General features: G+C 42.5%; 1 protein-coding gene across 1 annotated transcript; it reads right to left on the reverse strand.

Moving 5' to 3' along the window:
* Window positions 1-530: 530 nt before the first annotated feature.
* C4H3orf33 (chromosome 4 C3orf33 homolog) lies at window positions 531-14512 on the reverse strand. The gene is made up of 5 exons (XM_075864013.1): window positions 14397-14512; window positions 11805-11864; window positions 9152-9305; window positions 6275-6435; window positions 531-1408 (listed from the first exon to the last, which is right to left on the reverse strand). Exons 1-5 carry the CDS (start codon window positions 14478-14480, stop codon window positions 1127-1129), a joined length of 741 nt encoding a protein of 246 aa, XP_075720128.1. The 5' UTR covers window positions 14481-14512; the 3' UTR covers window positions 531-1126.
* Between the last annotated feature and the right edge of the window lie 4321 nt (window positions 14513-18833).

Consider the following 18833-nt stretch of genomic DNA (forward strand, 5'->3'; position numbering starts at 1 on the left):
GTCGTTGCAAGTAGACAGGGACTGAGTGGCGGGTAGATTAGGGCTCACCTGTCTGTCTCCCTACCCCGACATTACAATAAGTATGTGAGGTACTAAGGTTGCTGTTGCACCTGGGTACTGGTGTCTGATGTGGCCCAGTTATTCCACTGTCACATAAGACAGTAGACATATCAGTAGTATAAAAATGTGGAAGTCCCTGTAATAAGGTAACTTCAAGTTACCTTATTACTCTCTTAGCACAGGAGGAGAGCCCCTCTTTATTTTTTTAGTATAGAGCTCCCTCTCTTATATCACTGGTCTTTTTGAACTTGACTATCCAACCACCAAATTCTATAATTCTCTAAAGTCCAAGCCGTTACACTGATCTTCAGGAGGGACAAGAAATAAGCATAGATATGAGTGCCATTATTTCAAAAGAATTCTGCATTTTACCATAAATTACATTGTGCCCAAACATCAATAAACCAAAATTAAGAAGTATGTGCTTCTGTGTTATTAACATAAGAGAAAATAAGCGAAAAACACACTGATACAGTGGACCATAGTGACTAAAATTTACATTTATCACTAAATTTACTATGGATTAATAGCATATAAACTGTATATATACATCCGTGTATAAACAATATATGGGTATAACCCAACACTGTCTTGGTCGCTAGAGTACTTTACGTTAACTTTCCACATCTACATTAGAGGAGTTGCTTGCTTTGGACAACCCATGTCCATCGGCCCTTTTAGGGCTGGTGGACCTACCTAACGGAAAATGGTTGTCCAAGGTGGAAAAGCCTTTTCACTTACCACTGTGTGTGCCATGGCTTTGATTAATCGAGAACTGCACAGTAAAATCCCTGACATAATATTGATGATCACATTCAAAGTAAACCCCTATCTTCTAGCAAGTGTAGAGAGTAGGTTTAAAACAGTCAAGAGGAGTGAAGTAGTTCCACAAATGGTTTCATCCCTTGAATGTACAAAGAGTATCTAGATGTATGAAGAGCTAGGCAGGAATAATTCATGTGTGTACTGTCAAAATGCAGCTATCCAGATGGACTAAAAATGTACTCCGGAGCCTAGTGCCGTCATGCTGCATATAGAGATACAATACAGGCATACAAGTACATATTCATGACTTGATTTTTTTCCAGTACTTTGTCATGAAACTGGTGAATTGCTTCATATACTGAACAATTCTATTACTGAGCATTTTATTGGTCAGCATGTTAAGCTGGCTCTCTTGTTTCCAGAGACCTTTTCCTGCCTTCTGTGCCTTGACTTCCGCTTGAAGTAGTCTTTTGTAAAATGCCCAGTGGTGTCCTGGCTCCTGATGTACGCCCCGAATATGAGCTGTTCTTCCCAGTCCTTCTTTTAATAGTACCACATTCAGACAGTCATTGATGAAACCTCCCTGTGAAGAGGCCAAACAAATCATACTATTAATATCTGAAACTAAGCTTTAGAATAAAAAACAGATTTTTAGAACCTACAGAGGTGAGAATTTTTTGAAAAATAGAGTAACGGGATGAATCCAAAATATAATAATGTTCTCTGCCAGTTCCACTCTACTGTATAGAGAACCCAGAAAAAACAATAAAACGTGACTATCTTTGCAGCTGGGACTATGGATGAGTACTTTTTTCGGGGGGTAAGATGGTCATTTACTGTCCACTTTTAATCTTCCTCCAAAGATGGTACTTTATTTGTGATACAATATCTACTTTTAACGGTAGTTGTGGAATACTATAATTCTGTACTATTTCTGATACTGTATTGCTCTGGTCTTTAGTTTTAATAAGACAAACTTAGGCAAAGAAAAAAAAAATCCTCCATCTAAAACCAAAGTATCAGCTTTCCCTTCTCTGTCATCAGCTTCAGTCCTAGTTTGCCGTTTTGGAGTTTTTTAATGCATTGTTTTTTTTAAAGTAGTCATTCCTAGTTTTGATAAAAGAAAAACAGCATTAAAAATGCAAAGTGTAAACTAGGTAAAAATGCAAAAGTGTCAACTTATTTCATATTATAACAACATTTTTTTTTTCACATTACATGTAATTATTAAAACGAATGCATTCATCCCATGCTCCAGGTGAGACACCTGGAAAGGAAAGTAAACTATGCTGGCAAGGTTACAGCTGAGCCCTAGGAAATCAGCAAAAACAAGTTTCTGAAAGTTTATTATTTATATTGATATGATAATCTCATGTAGTTTATGTGTAGAAATGACCTCTGTCCGGAAACCAAAATAGAGTCGCAAACCAGTTATATGCACTGACAAGCATAAAACAAAACCAAAAATTGCAACACTCCTGACAGCTTTTAGGCCCCATGCACACGACCGTAACAAATCTCCATAATTGCGGACCACAATACGGTCCGCAATTACGGACCCACCCGGTTCTATTTGCCGTGGACACCTTTCCGTATCGCTACGGATAGGTGTCCGTGCCGTAGAACCGTGTCGGGAATTATGGAGCATACTTTTCGTTTTTTACAAGCCGTGCTCCCATACTTTGTATGGGAGCACAACAAGCAAATGCGGCTGTCGGCCGTGCCCGCAATTGCGGGCCGTGATTACCGGCATGGCCGTGTGCATGAGGCCTTACAGTGATTTTTGCTAGGATTTTACCCAGAATGTCAGAAGTGTGGTCAAAATGTATACTGTAACTGGATAATTTAAACATTTGGGTGTATGAAATGTGCATCTCACAAAAGCTGAATTTTCCCGGTACATTGGAGTGTGGAATTATACAATATGTGTGAAACCTACACATTTCTGAATCATTGAACAATTCCCATTCAAAGTCATATAAAAAATGTTTTTGGCCTGACTAAAAGTCAATTTGTGCAGCATATACAGTAGACAGTATGTCAGCAGACTTTTATCAGACTGGTGGTCCTTTATAATAGACCTATTATTGGCCTGATGAAGACGCATGTTCTGCTTTGAAACGCGTTGCCTTTCTTTTTATGCAATAAATCTACCATATGCATCATTCTACTAATCCAATTGTGTAGCGCTTTCTCAAAATATCCAGTTTTAACATATATGTTTTTTTGAAAACATATATACTCTTTTTTACTGCTATTCACTCGCGGCACAATACTATTGTTGCCGGTACCTGGATACTGAAAGCTGCAACCTTGTTACAACACTGCTTACATCCCTAAGCTGTACCTGCCAGTACAAGCTCTTACTGTGAGTGCAACAACTTACCCTTGCTATCTATTACCCTACCTATCAAGGTTTATCTTGCACCATGTGGCGCTGTGTACTTTTTTCTTTTCTCAGACATCCCTGCACTCTTAGGATAGGAACACACTCAGGATTTTCCGCTACGGATTTCACTGCGGAAAATCCACAGCGTAAGGCCTGATTTACACGAGCGTGTGCGATTTGCGCACGCAAAAAATGCGGCGTTTTGTGTGCGCAAAAGGCACTTAACAGCTGCGTGTGTCATCAGTGTATGATGCGCGGCTGCGAGATTTTCTCGCAGCCGCCATCATTTTGACACTCCGTTTGGATGTTTGTAAACAGAAAAGCACGTGGTGCTTTTCTGTTTACATTCAGAGTTTGACAGCTGTTGCGACCTGAGTGGTTTTCACGCACCCATTGACTTCAATGGGTGCGTGATGCGCGAAAAAAGCTGAAAGATAGAACATGTCGTGAGTTTTACGCAGCGCACTCACGCTGCGCAAAACCCACGGACTGTCTGCACTGCCCCATAGAGTAATATAGGTGCGTACGACACGCGTGAAAAGCACGCGCGTCGCACGTGCGTATATTACGCTCGTGTAAATGATGCCTAATACACTAGCAAAAGTGTGGATGTAGGAGCAGTGTGAAATCCCATCCGCACACAGTGGAAAAAATCAGCTGAAAAAACATTTATAAATTGACCTGCTGTGTTTTTTTAAGCTGCAGCATGTCAACTTATACTGCGGAATCGCTGCTCTTCTGTTGTGGGTTTTCCCCATTGAATTCAATAGGGAGTTACAACACGCAACAAAGAGTCATGTGTTTCGACTTTTGCGCAAGTGGCAGAAGAAAAGCTATTTTTTATTTGAAATTAATAAAACAGATTATACTTACCCCGGCCGTATTCATAGTGACGTGATCCTCTCTTCTGAGCGCAGCCTGGCCTCCTGTGATGACGTTTCATCCTATGTGACTGCTGTAGCCAATAAAAAGCTGTAGCAGTTATATGGACTACAGCGTCATCCCAGGAGGCTACGCTCAAAAGAGAGGGACGCGTCGCCATGACTACGGTCGGGGGAAGTCTAAACTTTTCTTTTAATTCCTGCAGAATTTACGCAGCGGACATGCAGCCCGAAAAACTGCACCACAATTTGGTGCGGTTTTTCGAGTGGAATTCCCTGCGGCTTCTAGGACAGGTACGCGGTGTACTTTTACGCAACATATCACTCTTGTGTTTTCACACCCTTAGGCAGGTTTCACACATGAGTATTTTCAGTGTTGTTTTTCTCTGTATCTTTTTTTGTTAAAAATGCTGCACCCAGATAAAGTCTATAGTAAAATATTGTAAAGTCATCTAACACTAGTGTGTGGTTTGCGGTGTTTTGTTTTTTTTATAAAAAAATGCAGCCTACACTAGATATGGCATTTTTTTCTGGCATTTTATCAAGGGCATCTTTATAGAAATTTGAAATGCCACTAAAAACACATACCTCTTGAAATGCATGGAGTGCGTGTGAAGGAGGCTTTAGGGTATATACACATGCAGCAGATTCGTTGCAGTAATTTCTGCGACTGAAAAATTCCAGAATTTAGGTTTGCTCAGTATGTGCAATAAATTTCTGCAAGCCCCATTGAGATGACTGGATAGAACAGTGACAGGAATATCTGCAACAAATCTGCAGTGTGCGAATCTACCATAATCCGAAAGCCTTGGTCACCAATAGAACTGTTTTCTAAGGAAAACATGTGCATTAACCCCTTAAGGACCGGGAAAATTTTAGCCTTGAGGACATGAACAATTTTGACTTTGCCTCTTTGCATCCTGGCAGTCATGACGTTTTTATTTTTTGGAACATATACATTAACGCTTCATTTAAATAAATTTTTATATTAAGAAAAATGCATAAAAAAGCAAATCCGTAACAGTTAAAAAAATAAATACGCCGAACACTGATCATCATCAAGTAATATTATAAATGTATTATAGAGGTTCTTACAGTTGCATGGTTACCAAATATGTGTATAGTATTTTATGTCTTGGGACTTTTATTTAATACATATTATTTATTGTAAAAAAATGTGTGGCCATGTTTTGTTTTTTACAATTTTTTTTAACCTAAGTATGCCCTAACCAAAGGCAATATAATTAGACAGTCCTGGTGTCCTTCAATGGACCATGGGCTGTCTTTTTAAACAAGATTTGAGCTCCAACCGCATCACAGGGATTTCTCAGTCTCTCCCTTTGTATACCACGATCAGTATTGATCGGCCATAATTCATTCATTAATGGCCACACATTTTTGCAGGTAAACAGCTGTTTTACCCGCAACAATGTGCGTACATTAACAAACCGTTTGACCTACGTGCTGAACAGGGTGCCATCATCAATGCTGCTCTGTGTGGCCTTACCCTAACGCCAGAGATCAGGGTTACTTCTGATACCGGTCAATCAACCCTTTAGATGCCGCGGTCAATAGTGACTGCAGCACCTTAGGATTATGACAGAGGTAGGAAGCACCCTCTGTCAGCCCATTCATACTATAACAATAGCATCCTATTTGTTGCCATGCCAATGAGTTACCACGGCAGTCTGGGGCCTAACAAAGGTCCCCAGATCTAAGATTGGTAGCGGTCTATTAGGCCACACCAGATTGCATGCCCTAAAAGATTGCCTCCCAGTGTAAGACTGATAGTCAATAATGCTTTGGAATACCAAGTATTCCATAGCATTATACAAGCGATCAACCGTTTGCAGATACAATTTCCTGGTGGGACTATTACAAAATAAAGTGTAATAAAAAAAATATTGTTAAAAATGAAAAAAATAAAATCCCCTTTTAATACAATAAAAATGACTTTACTCAGTAAAATAGTAAACTATAAAAAAAAAACTCTTGTGGTTTTCTACACGCGCTGTGCATGATCCCAATGTGCTCGTGGTAACAAAAGTATTAACAACTCAGTGGAAAGACTCTTTTAGAACTATTCACTCCATTTTCATTGATACATATTACAGAGTTGTCTACTGTAGAGGGCATACTAAACCAGCAGTATATTTTGGCAATGCTAGTAGACCCTTACCCTGTTGATGAAGACAAAGCAGTCTAGCATTGAGTCTTCTCTGGTGAGTAACTGAAACCATAGAATTTGTGAGGGTTGAAGATTATTTTGTAACCATATCTTGCCATTCTGCGTTAATTCTACTCCAGCAAGTCGGACCAGTAGGCTGCCATGCCCATGCCCTGTGGAGTTTAAAAGAATTCAATTGACTCAACTGGTTAACTCACAACTATTGTACTAATACATAAAAAACACAATATTCCTCAAATAAATTAAGTTATGTAATCTAATAGGCTATCCAATCTTAATAGAATACTATCTAATCTTAACAGAATAATCTAGAAGTATCTTGCTTCTTTTGTGCAGTAGTGGCACCAGAAATATGATCAACCCAACACTAACATGGGCCGTGTAAACGAACACCGATCAACGAGACAGCTGTTTGAGGAGGAGCGATCATTACTACGATCGCTTGTCCAAATAAATTTCTATCTTCATGTTGGCATGTTTACACAGGGAGATGTGCTGCCGACAACGATCACATTTCATGCTGCATAAACGATACGATCAGCCGCTGAACGAGCGATTGCTCGTTCATCGGCTGATCGTTGCCCTGTTTACACAGGACAATGATCGGGAATGAGATAAAACCTGTATCCGTCAGGTCTGACACGAAGGATTCACCTGTTATCGATCACATCTAAGTTCATAACTGGGTCTGAGCACTGAGACCTCCAACGATCGATATAACGAAGCGGCAGAAGCGCTTGGATGAGGGCTGAGCTCCCTTAGGCTATGTTCACACGGGGTATTTTGCCGAGTTTTTTGACGCGGAAACCGCGTCGCAAAACTCGGCAAAAACGGCCCGAGAACGCCTCCCATTGATTTCAATGGGAGGCGTCGGTGTCTTTTTCCCGCGAGCAGTAAAACTGCCTCGCGGGAAAAAGAAGCGACATGCCCTATCTTCGGGCGCTTCCGCCTCTGACCTCCCATTGACTTCAATGGGAGGCAGGAGAAAGCGTATTTCTCGCTGTTTTATGCCCGCGGCGCTCAATGGCCGTGGGCGAAAAACGGCGCGATAATCGCCGCGAAAATCGGCGTGCAGGGAGAGGAATATCTGCCTCAAAGTTCCAAACGGAATTTTGAGGCAGATATTCCTCCCCCAAAATACTCCGTGTGAACATAGCCTAAGTGGGGTCTCAGTGCTCAGACCCCCACCAATCAAAAGGTTTTTGAAAGTTTAATTATCCTTTAACCCCTTAATGACCAGCCTATTTTAGACCTTAATGACCAGGCCATTTTTTAAGTTTTTCCATCGTCGCATTCCAAGAGCTATAACTCTTTTATTTTTGCATCAACATAGCTGTGTAAGGTCTTGTTTTTTGCGGGACAAGTTGTATTTTTTAATAGCACCATTTTGAGGTACATATTATTTATTGAACTTTTTTTTGGGGGGGATAGAAAAAAATCTTAAATTTTGCCACTCTTTTTTGCGTCCTAAATCTACGCCGTTTACCGTGTGGTATAAATAACACAATAAGTTTATTCAGCGGGTTGTTACGATTGCAACGATACCAAATTTGTATAGTTTTTGTATGTTTTACTACTTTTACACAGTAAAAACGCATTTTTTTTAAAATTATTTGTTTTTGTGTCTCCATATTTGAAAAGCCGTAACGTTTTTATTTTTTCGCCGATGCAGTTATATGAGCGCTTTTTTTTTGCGGGAAGACTTGTAGTTTTTATTGGTACCATTTTGGAGTAAATGCGACTTTTTGATCACATTTTGTTTTAAAGTCAGGTTTCACAGAAAACAGCAATTTTTTCGACGTTTTTTATTTAATTTTTTTACGGCGTTCACCGTGCGGGTTAAGTAATGTAATAGCTTTATAGTCGGGGTCGTTACGGACGCAGCGATACTAAATATGTGTAACTTTTTAACTTTATTTTGGTTTTTTAATACTAAAGCAGTTTGTAAGGGGGAAAAAGTGGGTTTTTCATTTTTTTTTAATGAACTTTATTAAACTTTTTTTTTTACTAGTCCCACTAGGGGACTTCACTATGCGATCCTCCGATCGCTATTATAATACACTGCAATACTTCTGTATTGCAGTGTATTATGCCTGTCCGTTTTAAACGGACAGGCATCTGCTAGGTCATGCCAGCGGCATGATCTAGCAGGTAGTCGCTCCAGGCAGACCTGGGGGCCTTTATTAGGCCCCCGGCTGCCATCGCAGACACTGACACTCGGCGATCTTATCGCCGGGTGTCGGTGGGAGAGAGAGAGAGCTCCCTCCCTCCCTCTCTCCAAAACAACTCAGATGCGGCGCACGTTATTGGGCACGGGTGAGATCGATACTTATATCGATCTCACCCGGCAGAGCAGGGACGCCCCCAGCTACCTCTAGCAGCTGAGAGCAGGGAGATTTGACAGCTCCCTGCTCTGTTTACTTATTCCGATGCCACGACGTAAAAAGTCTATGGCATCGGAATAAGGCCCCTTAGTGACCGACGTAAAAAGACTATGGGCCGATCACTAACGGGTTAATGCAAATTGCCACTATAAAAACTGAAGCAGCAAACTTTGTGAAAAACACAATTTGTGTCAGTCTTTTGGTCAGGACTGTACGTCTGGATACTTTTTTTTTTGTAATAAACATCCCACTGCACATTACGCCTCGCCATCATGGTGTACAGTCACGTCATAATGTGTTGAGGGGTTAACAATATCTTTGCACTGCTTTTTGTTGATAAAGTGTATGGGCGTTTGCAGTTGGCGGCAGCTGTTCTTTCTTGGGGAGAAAAGGGATCTTGTTGTCTGAACAAAACACAACACAAAAAATACATAATTCGCATTATTAGGATGCAAGGTATATACTTAATATTACAAATTCTTACATCTCTTCTGTAAAGATCTCAGAATCGGTAGACTGATCGGAATGTGATCAATTTCTATTGTTTCTTCAGTTACACGAACTATTTTTCCACGGAGTTTCACATTCTTCTTTATAAATTGTTCTGGGATGTCTTTAGCACTTGTAAATTTTGTTACCTGGAGGAAAATTGCAAAAAAAAAACCAAACAAAAATAATAATAAAGAGTGAGAGCTTCTGCATGAGCGTTTCTGTCCAAGTGACTTTTTTTAAAGGGTTTTTCAAGTTAACACTTTGAATTTTTGAAAAGAAAAAAAAAAGCTACAACAAAACTGCAGTGTGTGACCAAGGCCTAAAGGCCACGATCTCACACACACTGTTGATGCAGTTTTTGGCTCAAAAGGAAGAAAGGGTCTAAAGAAATCCTGATCCTGGTCTAAAGGGGTTCTCCCTGGGGATGAGACGTCATCTTGCAGTCTCACACACATACAGAGCGTTGTCAGAGGACCTAGAAAACTGCATTGCCCAAATGTAAGGAAATCTTTTCAAAAGTTATTATTTTTCGATTTGTTGCACAGAAAACTTTCTTTTTAGGAATAAGAATTCCCATTTATTCTTATTCTGAACAAACAAAGTCCCGTAACAATCGTCTGACCAATGAGATGAAATTTGGGATCATTCAGACCTTGGGGTCAGTGTGGCTAGCATTGTAAGCAGGGCTTGCAATGTGGCTGCCACTGTTAGGGTATGTTCACACGAGGTCATTACGTCCGTAATTGCCGAACGTATTTCGGCCGCAAGTACCGGACCGAACACAGTGCAGGGAGACGGGCTCCTAGCATCATAGTTATGTACGACGCTAGTTGTCCCTGCCTCGCAGGACAACTGTCCTGTACTGAAAACATGATTACAGTACGGGACAGTTGTCCGGCAGCGAGACAGGGACTCCTAGCATCGTACATAAGTATGATGCTAGGAGCCCGGCTCCCTGCAGTGTGTTTGGTCCTTTACTTGCAGCTGAAATACGTCCGTCAATTACGGACGTAATGACCTCGTGTGACCATACCCTTAGGCTGGAGTCACACGAGGATGTTCGGTCCGTAAAGGACGGAACGTAATTCGGGCGCAAGTCTGGGACCGAACACACTGCAGGGAGCCGGTCTCCTAGCATCATAGTTACATATGACGCTAGGAGCCCCTGCCTCGCTGCAGGACAACTGTCCCGTACTGTAATCATGATTTCAGTACGTGGCAGTAGTTCCATGGAGAGGCAGGGACTCCTAGCGTCGTACATAACTATGATGTTAGGAGCCCGGCTCCTTGTACTGTGTTCGGTCCGGGACTTGCGGCCGAAATACGTTCCGTCCTTTACGGACCGAACATGCTTGTGTAAACCCAGCCTGATGGAGGCATTGTGGCAGCTGATTAGCAAAAGGGGTACATTCTGAAAGGCTTACCTCAGGTTCCAAAAATACTGCCGCTGAATACAGATCTCCACAGAAGTCCACACAAAAGTGGAAAAAGATTAGCTACACATGTGACACAACCCCCATATAGAATGAATCCTAAAAAGTGAAGTTTTAGCTTGGAGTCACTTTTAGCAGGCAACTACATTATTAAAGGGGTTTTCCGGAAGCAAACAATCACATTAAGGCCTTATTCACACGAATGTGTTATACATCCGAGCTATGCGTGTCGCACGGACCTATGTTAGTGAATGGGGCCGTTCAGACTGTCAGTGATTTTCACGCAGCGTATGTGTGCTGCATAAAACTCATGACATGTCCTATACTTGCCCGTGTTTCGCGCAGCACGCACCCATTGAAGTCAATGGGTGCGTGCAAATCGTGCTCGGCACACCGAAGCACTTCCGGGTGCCGCGCGTGATTCGCGCAACAGCACTAAAAACAATGAAAGAAAACAGAAAAGCACCTCGTGCTTTTCTGTTTTTAAACATAAAAACAGAGTGTCATAATGATGTCGGCTGCGCAAAAATCACGCAGCCACGCACCATATGCTGATGCCACACGGACCTTTTGCGCGCACAAAACGCAGCATTTTTTGCGCGCGCAAAATGGACACGTCCGTGTGAATAAGGCCTTAGTTAAACTAAACAATGCAAAACAAGTAACTTTGCAATATACTTACGTTGGATATGATGAATGTAGCGGCGTATCCCATCTTCAGTCACGTGACCGCTTGCTAATCCAAAATTGGCACTTCCTCTGCAGACCCGTCCATTAGCTCCGATAGCTAAGTTCCTGTTTCCGGTTATCAGTGTCCGGTTACGTCACAAATGACGTAACTGTACCACGTGTTTCCTCATCTGTTTAGCCACGTCCGGGCGGTCCGCAATTAACTCTGCAGGGCCGTCATAGTGAATTAGGTAAGTGTTCTGGGTGTGCACAAGCCCCTCTGCTCTCTAACCACAGAATATACTGTAGATGCTACAGGCAACATCTTCACTGTGCTGACAGTACCAAAAAAGCAGCTTCTCTGCTGTTGTTTCATCCTCCATTAACCCCCACCCCATAAAGGCTGCAATTTGATTAGTAAATATATATTAGGGAATTGCTGATGATGTCATGCCCTAATATATGCGTTGGGTTTAAAGGTAGAACTTGACTGTAACATATTTAATTGTAGAGCTATACATTAAAAACATAAAACTATCTTACCAGTCTTATGCTCCTTGCGCACAAAATGATGCCAGCTATTGCCAACCCTGTGCTGATATTCTGCAAAAGTAAAATTTTAGGAATGAGTACAAGTGTATAACATTCATCAACACTTTCCACAATGGGCCCATGGATAATAAACATATGACCTTCCGTAGAAAATAAGAACCTGAATGAAGCGTTATTTCCTTCATAATATTCTAGGATTTGTTATAAACCACTGATCCCCGTAAGTAATTTTTTTCTAAAAGGGTTTTTATTGTGCAAATGTAGGAAAATATATAAAACCTATACATATTTAGTATCCCCGTAATCGTGCCGACCCATCGATTAAAGGTAACATGTTATTTACGCTACATAGTAAACGGCGTAAATATATAACGTGAAAATCCATGCTGGAATAGCTGCTTATTTTCAATTCTCTCTTAAAATAAAGTTCATCGATATAGTATAAGCATCCAAAAATGGTGCAATTCAAAAATTCAACTCGTCCCGCAAAAAACAAACCCTTTATACGGCTATGTCGATAGAATAAAAAAAAAGTTACTACGACTTTTGGAATGCGACCTTGAGAAAACAAAAAATAATCCTTGATCATTAACGCGCAAAATGGCCTGGTCAGTAAGGGGTTAATATATGTGTGATCCAGTTCTATTACACCTTATCCATAGATGGGATTAGAGGTCAGTGGAAGCCATTCTACATGGTGTTTGGAGTTAAATGGGATGTGCAAAGTTTGGGTATATATTGTTTATTAGAGAAATGTTATATCATAAGTAATACCTGGAGCGGTGGCTCCTTTTAGAGCCACAGCCAGAAGCTCCTGAGCCCCAATAGCAAAATAAGGGCCCCCAACACCATATGCCATTTATTATACTAGCGTCTTTTTATGTGGCAGAAGGGTCTTGGTGCCCCCTCAATCAATGAACCCATAGCTGCTACCACACATTATAATGCCCCATAGCTGTCGCCCACACAGTATAATGCCCCTTAATATGCCCCCACACAGTATAATGCTCCTATAGCTGCCCACACACAGTATAATGCCCCCATAGTGGCCCCAGGCAGTTTAAACCTCCCAAAGTGCCCCCCCCCCCACACTTAGCATCCTGAGGATGCAGATACAGTTTAAACCAGGACATACTAATGGCTGACCGGGACAGCGGGACACCGCCCGGAATACGGGACTGTCCCGCTATATCCGGGACGGTTGGGAGGTATGCAGATACCCCATCTAGGTTCCCATAGACATACATCAAGACATATCCTAGGTAGAGTAGTTAATCTTCTAGACATAAAGGCAACTGCAATTCTACCCTCTCCTCTAGTAATGACCTCATAACATCCAGCAGGAAGGAATCGGGGAACATATCTGTCGCTGGACGGCTACCTTATATGTATATGGGAAACTTACAAGATAGTCATGTAATTTCCCAACCTTCCAGGACTGTCTGGCAGTCTCCCGAAAAAAAGATCACGTGCGAGGTAGGCAAGTCTCCTGCAGAATTGCGAGTCTGACCAAATGAAACACTTAGGAAAGGAAGTGACGTGAGCTGTGGCTTGTTGGCTGCCCTTGACAGCAAATATTGGTGTCGGATGTAAGAATGTGTTTTTGGGTATATTGGCTGCCAATGATTGTGGGGGAACTCACTGGGTGGAACTATGTATGGGGGCACACTGGGTGGAACTATGTATGGGGGCACACTGGGTGGAACTATGTATGGGGGCACACTGGCTGAAATTATGGCGGCGTAGCCAGGATTTGTGCCATAACAAGACTCTGCCGAGCAGATTTATCAATGTACTAACGCTGGTTTTCTGAGGTTAATACTTTGAAAAATGTGGCATTCAGCCCCTGCGCCACGTGCGTCAAGAAAAGTGCACAGGCTGCAGCGAGATGATGGCGAGCATGACTCTTTAACTAAATATTTCCTAGTTTTAGAATTCGAAAAGTGTAGAAAACCAATGCCAGGTCTGACCCCTAGGTGAACGTGCTCCGTGTTGATTAACCTGGCGCACGCTGCCTTGGAGAGACTGGTGAACCATTTGTAAAACAATGGGGGAGATTTACTAAGCAAAATGCATAAAAAAAAACTTGTGTTCATTCCGTGCGCCAAATTTATTATGTGTTTTATACACTTTCTGCACCTTCCTAGTTTTGAAGGTATCTAGAAAAAGGTGCGTATCTAATAGGAGTGGTAAAACGCACTAAGTTTATTAATGGCATGCACCACCTTCATGGTGCAAAATACTGATGTAAAGAACGCCAGCCGTAAGGAAAAATGTCCAAAGTGTCTGGCATAAAGCGTGTGATACTGTGGTGAATTTGGCGCATCTTCTGCCTGATCCAGTTTCATACTTATATCTTTAAGATTCCCCCAATAGATGTCCAAGCTGCACCTGATAGATGGAACTATAACATGCTGCCCCTATATACCGCTGTCACGTGATCACCAAAGCTGCATGCACTGCCAGTATTACTACATATCTCCCCGCACAATAATACATGAGTTTGTTTTATGCAAGTATATTATCCTCCTCATAAATCAGCGCAAGCAATAATGAGCATCATGAAGCAGACATGCTGCCTACCCGGACTAGATACAAATGCGAATCAATCAGGCGGGAAGCCTTAGTGATCACGTTATCTGCAGGTTCTCCGTCACTGGGCGCCATGTTGATACTGGAAGAACGAAACGAAAAATAAAAGCATGATCCTGCCTTACACTTTATACCCAGTAGGGGGCAGCAGAGTTGTAACTACATATAATAAATGATCGCATGAACCTGCGTTACATTTCATATACACTAGGGGTCAGCAGTGTAGCTACGAGTGATTTGGATCTGCGTCCTCGTGTAATGAATTAGAGCATGCGCTGAAGCCGGCACCGGAGGAGTGTGATTAGGTGGCACTGTATGTTGTATCTGCAGCCTGGCTACACTGCACTGATGTCTGTGTACAAGCTGCGGGGGGAGTAATACTCTGTGGGAATTTGCTTCTCCGGGGAAGTACAATATAACTCTATGCGGGAGATTGATCAGCAGTTTTGAAGGAAACATGAATGGTACAAATTGCACGACATCACTTGGCACGATATAATTGGCGCAACTCACTCGAGACACATTTGTCTTTGTTGTGGGTGGTGTACGTATACCACAATAATTGGGTCAAAAACGGGGCACCTCTTTTATACTTTTGGCACATTTTAAGTCTCCTTAGTCACGTCCATAGTAATGAATTTGGCGCACGCCATGTACTCCAGTTTTTCGTAAGGCAATTTGCTTTGTTAGTCTCCCCATAACATAACTTGCTTTTTATTGTATGGTGACTTTACCCAAGAACGGATCCTTGGTATCATACCGTACCATACCGTACCCTCCATGTGTATCCATTTTGGCATTACTGGGATTTGGACGTACCACATTTCTCCGAACTTTACTGTCAAAGTTGAATAGTACTGAATTTCCCGATTTTGTTTTCTTTTTTTCAGTGTATCCTATATGAATTGAAGAAAAAAGAGCTGAACATTGTAATCTCTGACATCCTCTGTCTCATCCTGAACGTCATAAGCTCAGAGTCTCACATCTTTGATGGTGTCTAATGCAGAACTCCCAACTTTAAAGTATTGCAAAGAGGAACAACCGATGCGGCGTGTAGTGCCAATTTTTTTCCCTTTTAAGCTACGCCTCTAACCCCTCCCATACATACCCGGTAAAGCCCACATAGTATCATGCTCCCATAGTGCCTCCCACACAGTATAATGCCCTCTAGCTGACACCATTCAGTATAATCCCCCCATAGATGCACCCATACAGTATAATGCCCACACAGATGCCCCCATGCAGTATAATGTCCAACAAATGTCTTCAAACAGCATAATGCCCCATAGCTGCCCACATACAGCATAATGCCCCCATATAGTATAATGCCCCCACAACTGCTGCATACAGTATAACGCCCCCACAGCTGCCCCATACAGTATAATGCTCCTATAGATTCCCCCATACAGTATAATACCCCCTTAGCTGCCACCATACACTATAATGCCCCCACAGCTGCCCATACAGTATAAAGCCAACACAGATGCCCCATAAAGTATAATACCCCCAAAGCTGCCCCTATACAGTATAATGCCCCTATAGCTTCCCCCATACAGTATAATGCCCCCCTAGCTGCCGCTAGTGTTAGTGCCCACACAGTGCCCATGTAGATAGTGCCACTCCTCCTGTAGATAGCGCTACCCCCCCCCCCCCGTAGCAATTAGGACTCCCTTTAGGGGCAGAATCCCCAGCCATGCTTTGGCAGGCAATTCTGCTCCAGGAGGAGCCACTGACATCACCGTCCATATATGGATTGTGACGTCGAGGGCTTCCCCGGCCTCAGCGCTTAAAGAGGCTCTGTCACCAGATTTTGCAACCCCTATCTGCTATTGCAGCAGATCGGCGCTGCAATGTAGATTACAGTAATGTTTTTATTTTTAAAAAACTAGCATTTTTGGCCAAGTTATGATCATTTTTGTATTTATGCAAATGAGGCTTGCAAAAGTCCAAGTGGGCGTGTTTAAAGTAAAAGTCCAAGTGGGCGTGTATTATGTGCGTACATCGGGGCGTTTTTACTACTTTTACTAGCTGGGCGTTCTGACGAGAAGTATCATCCACTTCTCTTCAGAACACCCAGCTTCTGGCAGTGCACGGACACAGCGTGTTCTCGAGAGATCACGCTGTGACGTCACTCACAGGTCCTGCATTGTGTCGGACGAGCGAGGACACATCGGCACCAGAGGCTACAGTTGATTCTGCAGCAGCATCGGCGTTTGCAGGTAAGTCGATGTAGCTACTTACCTGCAAACGCCGATGCTGCTACAGAATCATCTGTAGCCTCTGGTGCCGGCTCGTCTGACACGATGCAGGACCTGGGGAAGTGACGTCACAGCGTGATCTCTGGAGAACACGGCTGTGTCTGCACTGCCAGAAGCTGGGCGTTCTGAAGAGAAGTGGATAATACTTCTCGTCAGAACGCCCAGCTAGTAAAAGTAGTAAAAACGCCCCGATGTACGCACATAATACACGCCCACTTGGACTTTTACTTTAAACACACCCACTTGGACTTTTGCAAGCCTCATTTGCATAACTACAAAAATGGTCATAACTTGGCCAAAAATGCTCGTTTTTTAAAAAGAAAAACGTTACTGTAATCTACATTGCAGCGCCGATCTGCTGCAATAGCAGATAGGGGTTGCAAAATCTGGTGACAGAGCCTCTTTAAAGTAGCACTGTGCACGGGAAGTCCTCTGTACTAATGCTGAAGCAGGGAACTGACGGTTCCCTGCTTCCGCATTAGGTTTAACTATCTGCGTCCTGACGACGCAGATCCAGTTGAAACTGGGAGTCCGGGACATAACCCTGGCCGCCCAGGACAGCGGACAATGCCCAAAATTCAGGACTGTCTCGCTGAATCCGGGGAGGTTGGTAGGTATGTCTAATGTGCCATATGGGGGCATCTGTGTCTGGCAGATTGACAAGTATCTCTCACACTCAAAAAGCGGCATATGCTTGTCAGATATACTGTTATGAATGAATATAATAGGGATATGGGTTTTCCAAATAAAAATAATAAGTTACAGATATTTTGTCATGGCAGCTCAAAGACAAAGGCGCCTCAGAATTACGGACCTGCCCGTATTTTGCGTTACGTGTAAATGGGATTATGAAAGCCCTATTCACTAACATACTGTAATTTGTTGCAACATATCTGCCACATGTGAACCTGGTCTTAGTGAGGAGTTTGTCTCAGTGAGTTGTGGCCCCTCTTATATAATTTGGATCATGGGAGTCATGCAGTCCTGAATGGAAAAATAAAATCCACTTGGGAAATCCTTTTCATGGAGCATAGGGTACTCCCAGTCAGGTCAGGGCAGAGAGATCTATGGTTGTATCTTTTTGGCTTCCATCATTTCCTCTTTTAGCTCAAGTTGGGCGAGCCTGCAGATAACCTCACGACGCTTGACGTTTAACGGGTATTTGTTTGAGGGTACCTGTACTTTTTCTAATGCAATCTTGGGCTTGTGATAATTATAACATGATAGGTTAGGTTTCTGATTTGACTCTAATAGCCGACTGACTACATGGCCACGTATTTGCAGAACAGTGGCTGTGTAATCACAGGGACTCCCGTGTGCCACTGTACAGTTTCCTGCTCACTGTCCTGCCACACAAAGCCTAGAAAAATGCTGGCAGATCTTTAAATCAACATTGTTCACAATCTTGCAACCAAACTAAAAGCCAGTGCCCACAAGTTTCTCTACGATACGATCTTTACTGAAGAACGATCAATAGTTTATAATCTTAATTTACGATTTTGGGCATACCCCTTTATCACCTATCCACAGGATAGGTGTTAATTTTCTAATTGCTAGGGGCTCCACACCAATCGTGAGAACAGAGGTCTTGAACCACCATAATTTCCTCACTTCATCCACCCCCTGCGGTGAGGGGGGGGTCTGTCTCGGGGGGGGGGGGGGGGGGGTCTCATCCGAGCCCTGTATTCGGCTGTTTCCATCATTTCCATAGACTTTGAATGTTGCAGCAGCACACTTGCTCGACTCCCACTCCATTCAAGGTTTTGGGAGTTCGGGACCACCGTTCATGATCGGTAGGGTCCCAGCGATCAGAAAATGATCACCTATCCTGTGGATAGGTGATCATTCATAGTAATACCGCATTAATGGCATTTTAACAGAAAAGTCAGCCATAATAGCCAGGGCAAATTTTTAAAACGTGGAAAGTGATCCCAAAGGAGTGGAGGATGTTGTTGTCGATAGGAGGTAACGATTCCATATTAATGAATATATATATATATATATATATATATATATATATATAAAGACCCACAATGAATAATACGGATTTTATTCAGAAACGGTCTACTCCTTCGTCCACAGAAGATGATGTTAACAAAATAGAAACTGGGAAGAATGTGGTGTTATATGATCCGAAGAATTATCAAATTCTAAATCGACCCCAAAAAAT

The sequence above is a fragment of the Rhinoderma darwinii genome, chromosome 4 (genome assembly GCF_050947455.1).
Source record: "Rhinoderma darwinii isolate aRhiDar2 chromosome 4, aRhiDar2.hap1, whole genome shotgun sequence".
Lineage (NCBI taxonomy): Eukaryota > Metazoa > Chordata > Amphibia > Anura > Rhinodermatidae > Rhinoderma > Rhinoderma darwinii.